Source organism: Macrobrachium nipponense, chromosome 43, assembly GCF_015104395.2.
Source record: "Macrobrachium nipponense isolate FS-2020 chromosome 43, ASM1510439v2, whole genome shotgun sequence".
NCBI lineage: Eukaryota > Metazoa > Arthropoda > Malacostraca > Decapoda > Palaemonidae > Macrobrachium > Macrobrachium nipponense.
The window spans coordinates 50,293,324-50,315,574 of record NC_061104.1 but is presented as its reverse complement, the minus strand read 5'-3'; the positions used below and the strand labels follow the sequence as shown (position 1 = coordinate 50,315,574).

At 43.4% G+C, this 22,251-nt stretch overlaps 1 protein-coding gene across 1 annotated transcript in view; it reads right to left on the bottom strand.

Moving 5' to 3' along the window:
- Window positions 1-12,199, bottom strand: part of LOC135213918 (centrosomal protein of 192 kDa-like) — a 203,154-nt gene extending 190,955 nt beyond the window's left edge. Inside the window, exon 1 of the mRNA XM_064248013.1 lies at window positions 12,086-12,199. Coding sequence (XP_064104083.1) covers window positions 12,086-12,175 — 90 coding nt within the window. The 5' untranslated portion in view covers window positions 12,176-12,199. The remainder of the gene's footprint in view (window positions 1-12,085) is intronic.
- Between the last annotated feature and the right edge of the window lie 10,052 nt (window positions 12,200-22,251).

Sequence of the window (22,251 nt, the reverse complement as noted above, 5' to 3'; positions counted from 1 at the left end):
AACAGGTGGAGTCTGGCTCCCACTGGAGAACGGAGGACATGCTGATTACTTCTTGATAGCAGGTTTGGAGGACAATATCTTAATCGACTTACTTGCAAAACGCACTGTAGGTCTTGCCCTGGTAGATTGATTGATTGATTTACAGGTTTTAGGCATAATGCCAAGCAATGGGGCAACTAAGGCCATTCAGAGCTGGAACAGAAATTGACAGCAAAAAGGTTTGACAGGTGTAACAGGAGGAAAGCCTCGTAGTTGCACTATGAATCAATTGTTAGGAAAGGGTGGAAAGTAAGAAGGAAGAAAGATAATATGAAAGGAGATACAGTAAAAGGAATGAAAGTAATTGCAGGTAGGGGGCCAAAGGAACACTGCAAAGAACCTTAAGTAATGCCTACATTGCACCGCATGACGTGCATTGACAACGCTAACCCCCTATGGTATTGTCATGGTAGAGAATTTCACTCTTCCTCCCCGAAAGGACTGTCTTTGTAAGTGAGCTTCCAACCTTGAGAAAACAGTAGGCTCTTTAGGCCGCTTGGAAGCCTGAATTAAGAGCTCCTGTGTAGACTTTTTGTGCAGGGACGAGGCAATGTCATTCACAGTGTACTGTGGAAACAGAAAGTCCTTAGCAAAGGGAGAGAACATAAGAACAGACTTCTGGGTAGAAGTGACTCCCTTCACTGTGAAAGAGGCTTATAACTCACTCTTCTTCAGTACTCCCAAAGTTAAAAGGGAAATTAATTCACGAGCACTGTCTCAGACTCAGGTAAGAATATACTAAGTACATCAGCTACGTATTCGGGAGGAAGATGAGGGCAGCCTTTAGTCTTCCTGGTGAGATCTCCTACTGCCCAGTCCATAAAACTGCATACTTCAAAAATATTAAACAAGTTACGTAAGAAGTGTTTGATTTCCACAGATGAAAACATCATTCTAACTGCAGAAAAGGCCAATCTCCCACTAGGATCAATGAGCACAGAGAAATCCCTTTGGATGGAGGCAGCCACACCCAGAAAGGGAGCTTCTCCTGTGGTTTAACAAAATATCTCTCTGAGATAATTTTGCTAGAGGACCTCTCTGAGATAATTTTGCTAGAGGAAAAATGAAGTAGGCCTTCCCTTGCTCTCTCTTAATCGAAAGCCACTTGTTTGCATCTCTAATAGACTTCTTAGCAGACATCAAAAGTTCCATCCTAGGAAGAAGTTTACTGTGATCCAAAGTTTGGCTACTAATCATAAAAGTAGATGATGGAGATGAAGGAGCCACTGGAGTTACAAAGGTAGGATATGTCCGACGGAGGTAATGAAGAAGCGACCCGTATGCTGTAGAAGGCGAGTCCTCTTCTGCGTCCTTAGGAGCTTCTCCCACTACAGAAGAAACAGGCAAAAAAATGTACATCTGAAGTAGAGCGAGGTGCAGCCATAATAGGATCTAAAGAAAGATCTACCATCGACAACACAGACTGAGGTCGCCTATTTGCCAGATTGAGCACAACAGGTAAATAAAAAACATCTGGTGAAGAGGGCGCTAATTAGCGCTACAGGACGCTCCTGAGACAAGGAATGAATGGGCACTGCTGGGCGCTTCGAAGCCATTACGTATTCTGGTGCTAATTGGCGCTCAACAGGAACAAAACGTCCAGTGTTACTGGAGGTTTGCAGGGTTTAATAATCGCAGGTGCGAATGAACACTCAGAAGTCACTGAACCAGGTGTGCTAGCACTCTTTTAGTTTCTTTGAAAGGTCTTCTCTCATCCTCACAAACTGAAGAAAAATGTTCTGAAGAATCCCAGACAGTGCAAGAAGGTTGAACCTCCACTGCATGAATGCCTTTAGACTTCTTGGGAGGCACCTGAGGGGGAAGGAGACTCTTCCAATGATGGCCTCTTCAATGACCTAGACTTCTTAGAGCACCACTGGCGCCTATTCTATGGGCTGGATGCTTCCATACTAGACAAAAGCACTGACACTTACGTAAAGATACTTTTCCAATGGCTGTCTTGGACATCCTGGGAAGTTGAAACAGGTGCATCTGAGGGGCTAACTACCCATGGGCAGACCCCGATGACCTCCCTTGTGCTTCCAGTACGGCTTTTCCCAGGTTCAGGGGAGTGTGCTAGGGACCCTTGCCTAGGTAGCAAGATGGACAGCCTGCTTCTCCACGAGAATCAACAAGACGGACAGCCTGTTCCTTCATGAGAATCAGCAGGATGAAAAGCCACCTCCTCTACTAACACTTCACTTGCACTTACTCACCTTCTCCATCAGGGCTTTAAATGAAGATCTTAACTGAGTCATAGACTCAATGATATTAAATTTACGGTTGAATTTCGACTCTAAATCGGCATTGGCATTGAGGACGTCAACAGAGCAGTTAGGTAAGGGTTGAGGTGTAAAGACTGGGGAAGGAATAGGAGGCATCACAGGTACAAAGACAGGTAAATCAAAACTACTATCCTGACTAGTAGTCGTCTTGCCATGCCTATGGTTAGTCTTTCCCTTTCTATCCCTTTCTAACTTATTTAAATGAGGAGACAGAACTTTCCATTTATAGTATTCTTGTCTAGCATTCCTCACACGATAATGATGGTAAACAAAGTAGACCACTGCATGACATGCAAATTGTGTGCAAGTTGTATTTTAATTAAATCAATCTTGTATTACAAAAAAATTCTGTAAGTCAAAAACTAGAATTATCAGTCCAATTGACGAAAATGTCTTTGGACAAAATTCTAAGTGAAAATCTAGCAACAGTAAACCGTACTTCAACAATTAGCAAACAACAGGTAACCAAAAAGAATTTCAAACCATTTAGCTTAGGATTGACAACCACCGTCACCAACCAGCAGAAACTGGGTCTTTGTTTAGTTGTTTCTCACTCACCGGTAGCAGGCAGAGCTATTTTTACACCAAAAACAAAAGAATCACTACTGCGGATTTCAAATTTTAGCTGCCATTAGTTAGAAACAACAGTGGACCCCAGTATTCGCAGGGGGAAGAGTCCCAGACCCCCTCCAAATAACTAGAATCCGCAAATAATTAGAACCCCTTTAAAAATGCTTAAAACTGCCTATTTTCTTAGTTCAAATGAAAAAAATCACTAAAATGCTTATACCTGGTTTTCTTAATAGTTTTACTACAAAAAGTGCATCTAATCATGAAATTGATATGAAAATACAGTATTTTGTGGATATTTCTCATAGAAAAATACTACAAATGTATGAATTTCCCACAAATAATGAGTAGATGGGGCCCATAGAGAAATCAGCGAATGTTGAGAAAACAAATACAGGGGTCCTCTGTAAAGCTTTGTATAATTACTCGGTAAGTTCCTTATTCAAAAATAAAGTTTCATTTACACTTACCAAGCAATTACATAGCTGCTACCTTCCTACCACTGCAATCCAAAATTCAAATTTTATGGTGGCTCTGCCATTGTTTGTGTAAGTGACAAAGACCTGCCCACTTTCGGGACCGCCAGGAACAACACAGCAGATCTCCAATTCGTTTGAGCCACGATGTCCATCTGCGGGGAGGAGTGAGGGCTCCAATTATTCAATTGCTTGGTAAGTATAAATAAAACTTTATCATAAAAATATTAATTTTATTTAAGTGACTTACCAAGCAATTACATAGCTGATTCCAATTTGAAAGGTGATGGGATCATGGACATAGTCCACTCTAAAACATTAAAAAGATAATGACTCTGAAAAAGACTGCCCATGGGCAAACCTCTCTAGCCTTCCTTGGACCTCTGGTATGTCTTCACCCTGGTGCGGAGGAGCGGGATAGGGGCTTTTCTCTAGGAGAACTTGTACAATGGACAGCCACCTCCTCAAGATGCACAAACTGTCACTTTGCACTGCCCTTTAAGCTTTCTCACAAAAGCATTAAAGGAAAAACCTAACTTCATCAAAGAGTTCACTAAAAATTCAAACGTTTTATTGAACCTAGATTCAAGATTAGCAAAGATGTCAAGATTAGAAGCACAGGAGGCTGGTAAAGGAGTAGGAGGGTTCAGGAGACAGTATGAATAAAAGGGGAAGAAATAGCACTATCCTCAGCCAATGAAGGCAAAGGAATAGCCTCTAAACTAGTCTTATTTTTGGCTATAAGGGCCACCTTCCTCTTCCTATCTTTAACAGGTTTTTTCAAAATTTGACTTAAATACTTCCAATGCTGGTAATCCCACTCACACTCCTGACATTTGGAACATGTAAGCTCTCTCTTACATTCCTGCCCCCTACATTTAACATACTTTGTGTGTGTTATAATTAAGTTTAACTAGCCTAGTACTAAAATCCTACATCCCTCAATCCATTAGCAAATACATACCAGAAGAACTAGAGTCAGACATAATGAGGAAATTGTAAAAGTTAACCAAAGATAACAATACCCAAAGATAACAAACATTGAAAAGCCACACAAAACTGAATACTTCACCAAGAACAGGAACCAAACATCCAAAAAATGGCAAAAGGACTCCACAAACAACCACCAATGTTGGTCACTAGCCAGCAGAAAACAAAATGGAGACCGCGGCTGTGTTGTACCTGGTGATCCCGAAAGTGGGCAGGTCTTTGTCACCTACACAATCGAGAGTTCTCGTTAGACGAGTGGGTTATATACTCGCTTACCGATTCAGTAGCTGTGAGTTTGATTCCCTGCTCTGCCAACATAGAATCAGAGGAATTTATTTCTGGTGATTAGAAATTCATTTCTCGATATAATGTGGTTCAGATCCCACAATAAGTTGTAGGTCATGTTGCTAGGCAACCAATTGTTTCCTAGCCACATCAAAAATATCTAATCCTTCAGGCCACCACTAGGAGAGCTGTTAATCAGCTCAGTGGGTCTGAATAAACTAAGATACACTTAATTACACAACGAGGGTAACGCCACTGCAAAATTTGAATTTTGGACTGCCGTGGTAGGAAGCTAGAAGCTATGTAATTGCTTGGTAGTCACTTAAAAAAAATTAACATTAAAAAAATGAAATTTTCATTATTAAAATGAAGTTTTATTGTATACTTACCGAACAATTATAGAGCCGTGATTTCCACGAGCGGCAGGATACTAAATTCAAATTTAGCGCGTCGGCGTCGCCAACACTGGTGGTGATGACGTCATCTCCCTCCACTCGCGGGAGAACCAGGTACAACTGCCCAGGTGAATCCAATTCTTTCTGCCCGTCCGTCCACCTAAGGGGAGGAGGGTGGGTATAATCATAATTGTTCGGTAAGTATACAATAAAACTTCATTTAATAATGAAAACAAAAATTTATTTTTATGTAGTGTCTTACCGAACAATTATAGAGCTGATTACACATTTATGGGAAGGTGGGGGATTCAGTGCGGACCACTAGGATTTGATTTTTAAAATGGTTACAGTTTATTGGCAATACCAGTAAACACTCAAGGTGTCTGTTGTACTTACCTTGTAAGAGAGCTACAGCAGACTGTTACTGCCTCTGGTCGGTGCTCTTCTTACTATTGTAGAGGAATTGGAATTTGACCAAAGTTAGCCTCTACAGGAGTGGAATCCTTCCGTAGTTCAAGCGAGTCAAGGCTGACTGACGGAGGATAGTAACAACAAAGATTGCCCTTGCCCTGGGCTAAGACCAGAAATTCAATCATACAAAACATTTGTCACCAACACCAGATTTAAAAACATATATACCCAACCATTGTAAAATCTGACCTAACAGACTGGTGAGTATCCCAGGTACTCAGTACCCCCAGCTTCCCTTGAACTCGACAACCTATTCAAGGTGAAAAGTTAGCATAGAGGTGACGACCCCTGTGCCGTTTCTCCAACACCATGCCAGAAACCGCCACCGGACCTAACGTTTTACAATTCTCGAAAACCGTTTCTATCTCTTTGAGATAATGACTGGCAAAAAACCGAATTCGATCTCCAGAACGTGCTCTGAAGAATCGAGCTAAAGATAAATTCTTTCTGAATGCTAAAGAAGTTGCCACTGCTCTAACCTCGTGAGCTTTAACTCCTCAGAACGGAAAGATTGTCGTTCTCGGACTGCGAGTGAGCTTCCCTGATAAGCTCTCTAATAAAGAACGATATAGCATTCTTAGAAAGAGGACGAGAGGGATTTTGAACCGAGGTCCAGAGCTTAGAAGATTGTCCTCTAATACCCTTAGTGGCAAACAGATACTGCTTAATAGCCTGACTGGACATAAGAGCCTTTCTTCCTCCTCATGTCCAACCAAATCAGATAAGTTCCTTACCACAAAACTCCTCGGCCAAGGATTAGAAGGATTCTCATTTTTGGCTAGAAAGGTCAAAGATACCAAAAATACAGCATTGCGTTGAGAGAAACCGACTCTTTTGTCTATAGCGTGCAATTCGCTGACACGCTTAGCAGAAGCTAGTGCAATAAGAAAGAGTGCCTTCTTAGTCAAGTTCCTGAGTGAAAGCAGACTTCAAAAGGCTCAAACGGTGGCCCCATGAGGAACTTAAGCACCACATCTAAGTTCCACGCCACTGTATCTTGCGGGAGCTTAGTGGTTTCGAAAGACCTAATGAGGTCCGACAGATCTGAATTGGAGGAAATATCCAAACCTCGATGTCGAAAAACCGAAGAGAGCATGGCTCTATATCCTCTGATCGTCGAAGGAGCCAGTTTCTTAGAGTTCCTAAGAAATAGAAGAAAATCTGCTATTTCTGTTAAAGAGGTCGCAGAAGTAGAGACTTTAGCACTTCTACACCACTCTCTGAAGATTCTCCACTTCCCTTGATAGAGTTTGTTAGAAGACTCTCTCCTACAACGAGCGATAGCTTCTGCAGCTCTTCTTGAAAATCCTTTCGCTCTGACAAGATTCCGGACAGTCTGAACCCTGTCAGAGCTAGAGCGGACAAGTTTTGGTGGAACCTCTTGAAGTGAGGTTGTTTGAGAAGCCACTTCTCTGGAGGAAGAAGTCTGGGAAGTCTACTAACAACTGGAGAAGGTCCGGGAACCACTCTTTCCTGGGCCAAAAGGGAGCGATTAACGTTAGCGTTACATTGCTGTGCGACATGAACTTGTTCAGCACCTCTCTTATTAGACCGAACGGAGGGAATGCATAAGCTTCCAGACCCGACCATCCAACAGCATTGCGTCCACCGACCAAGCTAGAGGATCTGGGACTGGAGAACAAAAGAGAGGAAGACGGTTGTTCCTTGATGTCGCGAACAGGTCTATTGACGGTCGTCCCCAAAGGCGCCAAAGTTCTGACAAATCTTGTTGTCCAAAGTCCACTCCAGAGGTAACACTTGCTGTTGACGACTTAAACTCGTCCGCCAGGACGTTCATCTTTCCCGGAACTCTCGGGACTAGCTGAACCTTCGCTTCGTTTGACCACAGGAGGAGATCCTTGGCTACTTCGTACAGAGAGAAAGACTGAGTCCCCCCCTGTTTCCGCACGTACGAGAGAGCCGTGGAGTTGTCGGAATGCACTGCCACTACTCGACCTTCTACTAAGCTCCGAAACTGTCTGAGCCCAAGAAAATTGCTAACAGTTCCTTTACATTTATGTGGAACTTCTTCTCCTTCTCCGACCAAGCTCCTGAAGTCCGTTGATTTCCCAGTAGGGCTCCCCAACCTGTGTCCGATGCGTCGGAAAAGAACTGTAGGTTCGGGAGGATGGGTCGTAAATCTAACCCTTCTTCCAACCTTGCTCGAGGAGACAGCCACCACCTTAGGTCCTCTTTTATTTGATCTGTGACAGGAAAGGTAATCGAGTCTTGGTTGTGTCTTCCTGCACCAAGAGGCTCTCAGGAAAAACTGCAGAGGTCTCATGTGCAGTCTTCCCAACGTCACAAATTTCTCCACTGACGTCAATTTGCCCAGGAGCCTCATCCACTGATTGGCAGAACTCACCTTTTTGTCCAAGAACTCCTGAACTGTCTCCAGACAACCGCCTTGGGAACCCTCTTCGGGGACAGAAAAGCCCGAAAAACTTGAGGCATTCAGAATCATCCCCAAATAAAGGATGCTCTGAGATGGAACCAACTGGGACTTCTGTTTGTTGACCAGAATTCCTAACTTTCTGGCAAGATCCAGAGTTGTTCCAAGGTCCTTCATGCACCGACTCTCTGATTCCGACCGGAGAAGCCAATCGTCCAGATAGAGGGAGATTCATACTCCTAATATGTGCAGCCAGCTTCCTATCGGGGATAGAACCCAACCCTGGTGAAAACTTGAGGAGCGGTCGCTAGTAACGAAAGCAAAGCGCCCGAAACTGAAACACCTTGCCTTCGAACATGAACCTCAGGTACTTCCGAGATTCGCGATGTATCGGAATGTGAAAATAAGCGTCTTGCATGTCCAGAGAGACCATCCAATCCCCCTGTCTGATGGACTCCAGAACCCCCCGACCGAGTGGTCTCCATATGAAATTTTGTTTTCTGGACATGCAAGTTCAGGGCGCTCACATCCCAAAACCGGCCTCCAGCCCCCTGATGAACTTGGGAACTACAAAAAGTGGCGATTGTAAATAAAGCCTGGAGGAAAATCCCCTTCTATCTGTTCTATCGCTTCTTTGAGAACAAGCGCTTCCACTTCTGCGGCTAGCGCCAGAAATTTGTCTGAGCCCGGAGAGTATGCCTGGAATGGAATTGGCACAGGTGAGAGCGAGGGAGGTGAAACGAGAGGAATACGATAGCCGAACTTGAGTACTTGCAATACCCAGGCTTCTGCTCCTCTGTTTTCCCATTCCTCCCAAAAACAGAGCCAGCCTGGCTCCCAACTGGTGCAATGAAGAACCGAGCTTTCATTTGGAAGGTTTGTTAACCCCTTGGCCGAGGCCTTAGACTGAGGTCGCAAATTCGACTTCGGCCGAAAGAAGCGCTTGGGTTTTTCTCCCTCGAAAAGGCGCTTGGGCCAGAGGAGAAACCGAAGGAACAGTCTCCACAGGAGCTTTAGGTCTCTTAGTAGACTGTGCCAGTAAATCCGAAGTAGATTTCTTATCTAGCGCAGACGAAATTGACAACACTACATCGTCTGGAAAGAGGTTATCTTTCACAAAAGGAGCAAACAAGAGAGCAGACTTCTGTTGGGACGTAACCCCTTTTAGAAGCAAAGGAGCACCAAAGTGCCTCCTTTTCTTAAGGGTACCAAAGGCGATGAGCGAAGCTAACTCATCACATCCATCCCTAATGGATTTGTCCGCACGGACAGAACACCAATCCAATCCTCCGCTAACTCCTGAGAAAGAGAAGGGACAGTCTTCGATCTTGGCCGCTAAAGCGCCAATAGTCCAATCAAGGAAGCTAAAGACTTCCAAAAGTTTAAATTGATTCTTTACAACGTGGTCCAACTCAGGCGCTGTAAAGAAAACTTTCGCTGCGGCGAAAGCAGATCTTCTAGAGGAGTCGATTAAACTGGAGAAGTCTCCCTGGGAGGAGGCAGAAACTCCCAGAGAAGGAGCTTCCCCAGTTACATAAAACCTATACCTCTTACGAAAGCAACTTAGAGGGAGGGTAAGCAAAAAGAGCCTTCCTAAGTCTCATTTTCATAGACATCCATTTCTCCGTCTCTTTCAACGAATGTATAACCGCTTTAGATAGAACAAGTTTTGGGAGGAGAGGGTCTGAAGTTTTCCTCCTCATCAAAAAAGTCGAAGTTGGGGAGCGCGGAGCCGCTTTCTCAAAATAATCTGGATAAGATACCAGAAGAAATCTAAGGAGACGTGAATAACACGAGAGGTGATGAGAATCCTCCTCCTCTACTTCTTCTTCATTCTCCGATAACCGCCGAAGAAGTAGACGGAACTACAACCTTGATCTGAAGGTTTCGAACCACCCTTGGACTCATTCATCCAGTTGGTTAACATCTCTAACTGCTTGCGCAAAGGCGCCAGAGACGAATCAAAAACAGTTAACGTAGGCTTGGAAGAGCCTAAATGTTCAGCAGGAGGCAAAAAAAAGGAAAAACTACTTTGCGCCTCGCTTGGAGCCGCCGAAATTCGAGGCGAAAACAGGCGCATCAGGCGTAACAGACGAAAAAGCGCCTAAAGAAACACCCTTAGAACTGCTAGCTACAGCGCTAAAACCACAATCTCTACTAGTAGATGGAGCCGAAAAAGGCACAGATTGAGGCGACGAACGAGCCGCTAACGGCCGAGGCGCAAACCCTACTCTCAGGCTCCTTATACCGCTTGACTGGAGGAGGCGAAGATCGCGCTGAACGCCTCTTTAAGGGACGCGAACCGGCGAATCTCGCCAAGAGCGCCGTGCGACCGGAGACGAATCGCTTGAATCATTTGAAAGGCGTCTGACCGCAACACCTTTCCAACGCTTAACCGAGCCTGTTGAGGCGCAACAGGCTCAACAAGAGAGGCGCCTGTCTGTGGGCAAATCCCGATCGACTCCCTTGGACTTCCGGTATGTCTTCTCCCCGGTGCGGGGGAGCTGGACAGTGACCTTTGTCTAGGAGACGTGTCAGGACAGACAGACGCACCCTCAACTACACTCTTACCTGAAGCCGCTTTCTCCAAAAACGTCTTAACTGAATTACCAAGTTGCAAAACCGTATTCGCTAGTACCGAAAATTCTGATCTAACCTCGATTTCCAGACTGGCAATGGTGTCCGGAAGAAACTACACGGGAAGCCGGAGAAGTGGGATTAGTAGGAGGAATAGGAGGTGTAGTTAAAGGAGACATAACAATTTTGAGGAGAAACAGAAGGAACAGATGCATCGCAAAGACGAAGCAGAGCTAAGTCTACTTTCCCTAAGCGCTGCTTTTCTAATTCTGTCTTTAGCTAATTTCTCCGAGTATGAACTAAAAAACTTCCATTGAGAATCAGTCCAATCACTACACTCGTTACATGTTCGATCTGCTGAACAAACCTGTCCCCTACACTTAACACATTTAGTGTGAGAATCATACTAATTTGGATATCTAGTTTTACATCAGAGATGCAAAACCTAACTCCGACGGACTAGAATCCGACATGGCAACGCCTAAATAAAAAGCAAAATACAACAACAACGCCAAAAAAAAGAGAGTACTTCACCAATTCCGAAGATCAAACCTAACTCCCGGACGGACAGAAATCCGCATGGCGAACGCCTAAATAAAAAAGCAAAATAACAACAACGCCAAAAAGAGTACTCAGCCAATTCCGAAGATCAAATCCACAAGTAAACAAAAGCAAAGCCAGTCATCCAACCGCACCGACCACCGATGTTCACCGGACGCCGGCAGGAAAAGAATTGGATTCACCTGGGCAGTTTGTACTGGTTCTCCCGCGAGTGGAGGGAGATGACGTCATCACCACCAGTGTTGGCGACGGCGACGGCGACGCGCTAAATTTGAATTTAGTATCCTGCCGCTCGTGGAAATCACGGCTCTATAATTGTTCGGTAAGACACTACAATAAAATTAACATTTCCAGTTTGCAATATATCATCAAACATAATACTAATTCGTTTAAAGTAAAAAGAATAAATAAATGTGACAGATATTTCATTTTAACATTGGTGACCAAATGGTTTCCTGCTCTAAAACAAAGCATGTTACCTTAAAAAGGAAGAACAAAAAAAAAAGCAGTGATGGTATCCAACAAGGTAAGTACAAGGTAGGAACTCCCCCACCTACCCTACATGTAACTACGTACCTTGTTGGCCATCTTTCAGCAATAAATGCTAGTATACAGTGGTCCACCCATATTCACGGGGGATGTGTACCAGATCCCCCCGTGAATAGTTAGAACCCCTGAATAGTTGGAACCCCTATAAAAACTCTAAAAACAGCCTATTTTGTTAGTTAAAACTCAAGAAAAACCCACTACAAATTTTTATACTTGGTTTTTCTAAGTTTTATCATAAAAATTGCATTTTATGGAAAAAAAAAAAAAAAAAAAAAATAGAAAAAAAAAAAAAAAAAAAAAATAAAAAAAAAAAAAAAAATTGTGGATATTTCTCATAGAAAAATACAGGGAATGTGTAAATTTTCCGCGAATAATGCGGGGAAACGTTCCAGAGAGAAATCCGCGAATGTGTGAGTCCGCGAATCCGGAGAACGCAAATACAGGGGGTCCACTGTATCTGTGACTACCTATAGTAAAATATGAAATAAAACTTACATGGTGAGACATATCAATTAAACATGGCACCTGTGTGAGAGAGTAGGGCTCATTTTCTTCTGTGCCAATTCTGTCATCATCTGCTGCCATGCAGATGTAATCCTGAAGAACATCCTGTCTGTGAAAAAATATCATGTAAGTATAATTTTCATATGTCTAAACAAGTACTGAATAAATATTACAAAAATTTCAGAATTTTCAATTCGTACAAAGGAAACTACAGTAGTACCTCGTACTTCAAACTTAATCCGTTCCAGAAGGCTGTTCGAAGTATGATTTGTTTGAAAATGAAAGAAATAACCCCGTAAGAAATAAAGGGAATCAGGATAATTTGTTCCAGCCAACCCAAAAAGTTCCCCTTTTCACATTTTTTCTATTATTAATGTATTCAAAAATTAAATTAAGAGTCCAAAGTAATGAAACAGTACACTATGAACTAGAATTTTCAAAATTTAATTTTTTGTACAATTTATGAACTGTCTGGTAAAAATGGCGCCAGCTGGCTGGGGGATGGAGGGAGGAGAGACAGGAACCCTTTGAGAAAACCAAATTGGTTGCAGTATGCAAACGATCATAAACTCAATTTTATTCACATATTAGGTACAAAGATAATCAAAGGAATTGATACTGTGTGGAGAGAGAGAGAGAGAGAGAGAGAGAGAGAGAGAAGAGAGAGAGAGAGCGGGAGAGGAGAGAGAGAGAGAGAGGAGAGAGAGGAGAGAGAGAGAGAGAGAGAGAGAGAGAGAGAGAATAATCAGCGTGTTTACACTTGGATCTTCTCTCTTGCACTTAAGATCCAAGTGCAAGAGAGAAGATCAGTTATGCCACATTACATCAACTTACTGTTGGCAAACGGCAGATTTTTAAAACAAACTGAGGATTTTGCAAACAAATAAGTCAAGAATGCAAGAAAAGGAAAGAGACAAAATAATTTTTCACAGGGAAGCCATTTAAACAAACAATTGAAGGCATGCAGAAGCTGAAAGCGGCGCCAGTTTGTTTATTACAGAGCTGAGTTACTTTTACAGTAGCAAAAAATCATAAAAAGTATTGTCACTAGATTGATATTTTACAGTAACAAAAATAAAAGTGATTTGGGCAGATTGAGTGTAAGTGAAAGAAATGGGCGAATAATCATCCCAGACCAACTGATAAGTCAGTGGGAAGCAGAGCCATTCTTCCCTCTCCTCTCCTCTCTATCGTCTCACTCAGCACACCGAACACTGACTCAAGCAAGCTTTTTTTTTCTATGTTGCATTTTATTTTTTTCATGTTTTATCATTGTTAAATTTATTGTGAAATAACATTTTATTTTTTATATGAATTGGTACTGCTTTTATGTACAAATTATAGTAAAGATTTTACTGTCTCTTCTCTCCTTAACAATATTACGACCTACGATAACTTCAAATCATTCATTCATTTTTCCTCAAAAATATAAATGCTCCCTCCCACTACCTCAAGTTAGCTGTGTATCACCGCAATGATGAATAATTTTGTTAAACATTTATGCTAAATTTTATTGTGAAAAGCTTTTTTTCTTCCATTTACTATTTCATTAATATTGTTCAACTAGAGTGTCTCACTCGGCGCACCGAACACTGGCTCAGTTAAGACCTTTTTCTTTTCTTTTTTCTGTATTGCATTTGATTAATTGTTTTCATATTTATCATTACGTTACATTTTATGGGAAATTCCCTTATGTGAATTGTTATTGCTTTTACATACATACAGTAATATTTTAACTCTCTCTTCTCCTTCTCCCCTCAACATATCAACACTGCCTCATTCAGTCTAGTCAGCTGGGTGTGACATCACCACGGTTATGTAAGATTTTATACAACTTTCATGCTTAATGTTGTATTAAAACCTTTATATTTTATTTATTTTGTTGAATATGGTTATCATTAAACTATACATTGTGAACGAAAATAAAGAAAAAACAGTTTAACTTGTAAGATCAGATAGCCCATCAAATACAATTAGAAACTAGATAATCAGTCAGTTTGAAGTACGAGCATTCGTTCGACGAACAATACATTTTCTCTAAAATTTTGTTAGAAAAACGGAAAGTTTGACAAATGAGGTACCACTGTATTTGCTAAAAGAAAAAAAATTGACCAGTAAAATGTAATATACTATATATATATAATATATATATATATATATATATATATATATATATATATATATATATATATATATATATATATACATACTTAAAAAATCACAGTACATGCACATGACTTCATTAAATAAGAGAATCCCACAGGATTTTGTCTTTACTAAGATACTGTCAAGGAAAGAATGAAATACAGTTGGAGAGAAAGTTATCAGGTAAACAACAAGATCAAGAATACCAGATGGTTAATTGTCAAAAAGTTTCATACATACTTACCTGGCAGATATATACATAGCTAAGACTCCGTCATCCCCGACAGAAATTCAAATTTCGTGCCACTCGCTACAGGTAGGTCAGGTGATCTACCAGCCTGCCCTGGGCGGCAGGACTAGGAACCATTCCCGTTTTCTATCATATTTTCTCTCTTCCACCTGTCTCCTGCGGGGAGGCTGGGTGGGCCATTAATCGTATATATCTGCCAGGTAAGTATGTATGAAACTTTATTGTATCATAACAATATCATTTTCATACAATCAACTTACCTGTCAGATATATACATAGCTGATTGGCACCCTTTGGTGGAGGGTAAGAGACAGCTACTTATGGAATAGACAGGTAAACAACATATGTTGTAGGTATAAATAAAACCTTGGTTCCTACCTGATAGGTGGTAGACTTCGTGGGTGTTTGCCCAGTAGTCTGCATCACCTCAAGAAACTTTAGCGAGATATATGATCTATGGCCAAGAGTTCTTGTGGGTCTGCCGATGGGGTCTTATCCGCTTACTCGGCAGAGCCTGAAAGGACTTTGTCAATGGGTGCTGATCCACTTATGTGACAATACACCTTATGAAGGAGCATACAACCAATCCTGACCACCTGATCCTAACCACATGTTAGAAATAAAGATTGTTCCGAGTTATCCCCCGAACTCTTCACAACAACCATAACTCAAAAAGCACAATACGCACACATACATAAATTTCAAAAAAAAAATGTACTCTCATCTAATCAGATATCACAAGAGTTTCTTACTGAACAACAGAGACGGCCGCCCGTGCAGCACCAAGTCCTTTTTGTTAGAAGAGACTCTAGAACATATCTAAAAAGAAGGTAAGTATATACTTAAGGAATTGGGTGGTTGGCTCCCATACCCAGGATCGTATCCGCCGATACGAAAGGACCCAGAGAAAACATTTCTCATAGGTCACACGAACGTCTCTCAAGTAATGAGATGCAAATACTGAGTTGCATCTCCAAAATGTCGTATCTATGATGTTTCTAAGTGACATATTCTTTTGAAACGAGAGACGTCGCTACTGCTCTCACTTCATGAGCTTTCACTCTCAAAAGTCGGAACTCTTCGTCAGGACAGAACTTATGCGCGTCTGTAATGACGTTTCTCACAAAGAATGCAAGAGCATTCTTGGACATCAGTCTTGTGGGGTCTTTTACCGTGCACCAAAGACCTTGTCTAGAGCCTCCCATCTGGTGTTTTCTCTGAAGGTAGAATTTTAGAGCTCTTACAGGACATAGAGACCTCTCTGCTTCTCTGCCTACAAGACTCGATAAGCCTTTAACCTCGAAGGACTTAGGCCAGGGATTCGTGGGATTCTCGTTTTTAGCTAAAAACAGGGTTTTAAACGAGCAAATAGCGGAGTCTCCCTTGAATCCTACTTTATCCTCCAGAGCATGTAATTCACTAATTCTCTTTGCCGTAGCTAAAGATAATAGGAATAAGCATTTCCTAGTGATGTCTCGAAACGACGCCAGATGAGGAGGTTCGAACCTTTCGGATGACAGGAACTTGAGTACCACGTCTAGGTTCCAGTTAGGAGGGACCGGTTCCTTAGACTTCGTAGTCTCAAAGGACCTTATGAGATCGTGGAGATCCTTGTTATCTGCCAGATCTAATCCTCTATTCCTGAAGACTGCCGAAAGCATACTTCTGTATCCCTTTATTGTGGATACAGCTAGATGAGATTCTTCTCTCAGGAATAGAAGGAAATCCGCAATTTCCGCTACAGAGGTAGTGGGGGAGGACAACTTCTTAGTTCTGCACCACCTTCTAAAAACCTCCCACTTGGACTGATATACTTGGTCCTAGTGGAGGATTCGTGCTGCTCTCGCGATCGCGCTTGCAACTTTACGAGAAAACCCTCTCGCTCAGACGAGTCTTTCGATAGTCGAAAGGCAGTCAGAGCGAGAGCGGGGAGGTTTTGATGATACCTCTGGAATGTGGCTGTTTGAGAAGATCCATCCTTCTTGGGAGGGATCTGGGAAAATCTACGATCCACTCCACCACCTCCGTGAACCAGTCCTGAGCCGGCCAAAAGGGGGCTATCAATGTCATCCTCGTCCCCTTTGAAGCCACAAACTTTTTCAGCACTAGTCCCAGGATTTTGAACGGAGGAAAAGCGTAGACGTCTACGTGAGACCAGTCCTAGCAGGAAGGCGTCTACTATCAGAGCTCTGGGGTCTTCCACGACCGAGCAAAAGACTGCCAGCCTTTTGGAGATGAACGTGGTGAAGAGATCCACATGAGGAGTCCCCCAAAGAGACCAGAGATCTTGACACACATCTTTGTGTAGGGTCCACTCTGTGTGAAGGACCTGGTTCCTCCTGCTGAGCCTGTCCGCCCTCACATTCCTTTCTCCCTGAACGAACCTTGTAAGCAGGGAGATGTTCCTCTGAGACGTCCAAAGTAGAAGATCTTTTGCAAGTTCGTAAAGGAACAAGGAGTGAGTCCCTCCTTGTTTCCGAATGTAAGCAAGTGCTGTGGTGTTGTCCACATTTACTTGAACTATTTTGTTCGAAACAAGAGGTTCTAGACTCTTCAGAGCCAGGTGAACGGCGAAGAGCTCTTTGCAGGTTTATGTGCCAAGACACCTGTGCTGCTTCCCAGGTGCCTGACAGCCTTCCTTCGAGCCCTAATGTTGCCTTCCCCAACCTTGGTTTCTCCGACGCGTCAGAGTACAACACTAGGTCTGGGTTCTGGATTTCAGGGAGATTCCTTTGTTCTCCTTCAGAGGGGGCAACCACCATTCCAAGTGCGGTTCTCACTCCATTGGAATGGGAAAGGCGTCTGAAAGATGTCCGGTCTTCCAACTCCAAGACCTCTTGAGGAAGAATTGAAGCGGACGTAAATGAAGTCTTCCTAGTGGGAAGACTGTTTTTTTGCGAGCGAGGAAAAGGGTCCCTAGAAGGCTCAGCCATTCCCTCGCCGACGTCTGTTCCTTCCCTAAGAAGAGAGAGACTTTCTGCAAACCTTTTGCGATTCTCTCTTGCAAAGGAAATACTCGAAAACCCCGAGAATCCATCTGAATCCCCAGATAGCCTAAGTTCTGTCTGGGGGTCAGCTGTGACTTCTCGAGGTTTACGAGTAATCCCAACGATCTGATCAGGTTTAATGTCAACGTAAGGTCCTCCAAGCACTGTCTCTGATCTGGCCCTGATGAGCCAGTCGTCCAGATACAGAGAGATATTTACACCTTTGAGGTGAAGAAACCTCGCCACATTCTTCATCAGGCTTGTGGAAGACCTGAGGAGCTGTGGAAAGGCCGAAACACAAGGCTCTGAACTGAAAGATCCTTCCTCCCGTCATGAAACGGAGGTACTTCTTCGATGAAGGGTGGATCGGGGACGTGAAAATAGGGCGTCCTGGAGATCCAGAGACACCATCCAATCTCCTTGTCGCATGGCTGCGCAGGACTGAGGCAGAAGTCTCCATCGAGAACTTCTCCTTCTGAACAAATTTGTTCAGAGAGCTGACGTCTAGTAATGGTCTCCAGCCTCCTGAGGCCTTCGCAACCAGAAAAAGGCGATTGTAAAAAACCCCGGGGAGTTTTGATCCAGTATAGTTCTATCGCTCTCTTGTCCCACATCTGATCCACCATCAATCGAAGAGTATCCCTCAGCACAGGATCCTTGTACTTGGCTGACAGTTCCCGCGGTGTTGAAGTCAGGGGAGGACTGTCCAGGAAAGGGATAAGATATCCTTTCCTTATTACAGACATTGATGAAGCGTCTGTGTTGATACGTGCCCAGGACTCCACAAATCCCAGGAGCCTGGCACCTACTGGTGCTTGGAGGAGAGAAGCATCACTTTCCCTTTTTAAAGGGACGAAAGGCAGACCTACCTCTCTTCTCAGGAGCCTTCCTTCTTGAGGAGCTTTGGAGTCGGGCCACCTCGAAAGGGCTGAACCGATGTACTCGGTCCTTTCTTTTCCGCCGCAGTAGCAGGTTTCTTTTTCCTAGCTGACTGGGTAAGAAGGTCTTGAGTCGCCTTCTCAGTTAATGAACGAGAAATGTCCTTCACTAACTGAGAAGGAAACAAAAAGTCCGATAATGGAGAGTACAGTAGTGCGCCCTTCGAGAGTGTGAGACAGCTTTCGTCAAAAAGGCACTAAAGACTGTCCTCTTCTTATGACCTGCTCCAAATAAAGAGGAGATCTCAAACGAACCATCCTGTACCGCTTTGTCAATACAAGACAGAATACATAGAAGGACTTCTGGGTCGAGTCCTTCCGAATCATGGGCCTTCTTGGACATCACCCCAAGGGACCAATCTAAGAAGTTGAAAAACTTCTAATACATGGAAGAGTCCCTTGAGGAGATGATCCAGCTCTGAAATGCCCAAGTCACACGGGGCAGAGTTCAAACCTTGCCTTCGAGATGCATCGACTAAGGTTGAAAAGTCCGCTTCTGCCGAAGACGGAAGAGAAATGCCCATATTCTCTCCCGTCTGATACCAAATGCCCCATTTACCAAAGAGTCTCGCTGGGGGCATGTAGAAGACCGTTCTGACCAACTCCTTCTTTGACTCCATCCAAGAATTTAAAGAATGAAGAGCCCTCTTCATCGAAATGGCGGGCTTCATTCGAAGAAAAGACGAACACTTCTTCACCTTTGCGCTCGAGAACAGAGAGCGCGGAGAAGGAGGAGCGGCAGGGGTCAAATCGTCTCCATACTCTTCCAGAAGCAGGGCTGTTAAAACTTTATAGTTAGAAAGTCCTTCTCTTCCCTGATACTCGTCTTCCGAGTTTTCCTCCAACTCGGGGTCTAGAGGAGTCTCTGTAGATAAATCAGGACGTCTTTCCTCTGGGGGAGACAAACTCCTGATAGGAGAGGGACTGAGGGAATGATATTCCTTCCTCTTCAAAGTCTGAGCTTTAAGAGAAGCTTCCTTCTTGGTAGGCGCCAAAAGCCTAGCTTCTCTCCATAAAAGGATGACGGCCTCCACGCTTAGATGCACGCTTCTCGCTCCGCCCAAAGCGTTCCTGGCTGACGCCTCGCGTTTGTCTGACTGCTGACGTCTGGATGACGCCTCGCGCCTGGAAGACGTCTCGCTCTCAACTGGCGTCCTGACTGGCGCCAAAACCTTGGCTGGCGCCTCGCGCTTATATGACGCTCTGTATGACGCCTCGCGCCTGTAAGACGCCTCACGTCTATCTGGCGTCACGTCTCTGCCATAAGGTTCCCTTGATCTCGATCTAGAAACCGAAACTTCTGCAGTATGTTTGGAAGACGAAGCTTCACGTCTGTAAGACGCCTCTCGTTTTGCAGGAGAGAGAGGACGAGACTTTTTGATTGGAAGCGAAACATCCTTCTTACGAGGAGGATCTCTCGCTAACACTCCCACTAAAGAGGCTAGCTGTTCTTGTACAGCCAGGAGAATTTTCCTTGAAGCTTCTCCCACGTCATCTTCAATCGGGGGAGAAGTAGAAGGCAAGCGTTCCGCTACGCCTTTTTTATAGACGAGGGAGCTTCATCTGAGAAGCGCTCCGGGCTTGAGTCCAATTCAGGTTCTCTCAAATGCCGTTTCAGTGGCCTAGAAAGGTCCGAATCCTTCCACCCTCGTTTAGGTGAGGGAGAGGGAGATGAGGAGAAACACTCTCGCAGGACGCTTTTTCTATAGCGGCCCTGAGCAGCCTGAATCGAAACAGAGCCTGCTGAAGGGACGTCTGACCGTTGGGGATTCCCCACGACCTCCTTAAGGCTTTCGACTTTCCTTCTCCTCTGGGCATGGGAGCTTGGAAGAGGTCTAGGCCTGGGAGCGTTGCAGGGACGATCAAACGCCCCCTCCACAACACTGGGAGAACTCACTTCACTGAACATTTCACTTTCACTACCCTTACCTTGTAAGTCCGCCATTTTGGACTTCATCTTATGAATAGTAGCCTTCAGATCGGCGATTTCAGAGGCCGATTCTGAAAGTAAAGCTTGTGAAGTCGACATATAGGGAGAATCCAACTCATCAGGATTAGATATAGGGTCAATTAAAGGCTCAATAGGCCTTGTACTCACACCTTTCAAACGTCTAACCCTGTCCCTCTCTAACTTCTTCAAATAAGAAGTTAAAGTCTTCCATTCTTCTGCATTTAATCCCTCACATTCATGACAGGTATTAGTAGAAGAACACTGAAACCCCCTACATTTACGACATACAGTGTGAGGATCAACCGAAGCCTTCGGTATCCTCACCCTGCAGCCTACATTAACACACATTCACACACTCACATTTGAGTCAGACATACTGAGAAAAATCAAAAAGCAAGTCCAAAATCAGTCCACAGTAGCGAATGCCAAAAACCACGATCCAGATACGTCACCAAAAAGCCGAGAAACGATGATCAAAGGTTGAAATAAGAATCTAAGTCAGGAGGTAATAACAACAATGTTGATACCGCCGGCGACAGAGGAAATATGATAGAAAACGGGAATGGTTCCTAGTCCTGCCGCCCAGGGCAGGCCGGTAGATCACCTGACCTACCTGTAGCGAGTGGCGCGAAATTTGAATTTCTGTCGGGGACGATGGAGTCTTAGCTATGTATATATCTGACAGGTAAGTTGATTGTATGAAAACTTAATATATCAATTTTGTTGCTTATATTTACCTACAACTGTTTTCATCATGAAGAGATCAAGTTTAAATAAACCAAGACTTAAATTTAGAAAATTTCCATTATTTGACTTGATGAAACAAGATTCAATGATATTCCTTTTAACTGTGTCATTACATGAGATTACGACTCTTGCTTGAATCCAGTTAATAGGATGATCTAAATCTCATATGTACGAATAATCCATTAGTTATTTGCCCAGTTCCCACAGAATATTGGTGCTGTTTGAGACATTGTGAGAGATTTACCGGTTTGTCTGTAATAGACTTTATCACACACTTTGCAAGGAATTTCATATATGCAACCTGGAAGATCTTTAGAATTTTTTTTGTTAATACTAAACTCGACATAAATATTACTGAAAAAGGGATTTTGACGTAGGAAAAATCTATTTCTGGGCGAGGAAGCCGTGTCGCCCGTGAAATAGGTTCCTTCAGCACTATTTCTAAGGTAAAATATTGCTATAATACCAGAGAACTGCTAAATTGGACCTGCCAGAATATTCCGGCTCGCTCACCTTCATTAAAAGATGTTGGTATAGTTCTGGGGCGAGTGAAAACCACTACCACGGCACCCTATCCAATTAGCCTCTCCTACATCAAAAACCCTTAAAAAAAGGGGAGCCGTCCTTCGGCTTGCTACCTACAACCGCGTAGGTAGCGGATGTAGTGTCTTTTCTTCAGATAGCCGTACACGAGACGCACACGTTTTTTTTACTCGTGTTTTTCGCTATTTTGGATTTTTTCCTTCGTTATGGATCGTCAATCTCCATCAGCATCCAAGTTAAGTACTGGTTTAAGTGTTGACACTATTTAGGGAGTGCTTTCTGGCCTTCGTGCCCTTATTATTTAGGTTTTTAGGAGTCGTCGCATCATGAGGCGGCGGCTCGGAGCCGCCATTAGAGCGTTCCCTTTGTGTGTCCCTTCGGTTTCACGTGGTCTTCCATACCTAGTGATCCAATTTGTAATGACACTCTTTATTTATCATCTCCAGTGTTTTGGATGCTGTTTATGACAGTTATATTTATGTTTTGTATTTATTTTATTTTATTGTATTTTCTCCTTAAGCGCTGGCACGGGGTTTTTCTTCTAAGCACATCTCTTCGTTTCGTGCCCATCTGGAACGAGCGTTATTCTTCATTCA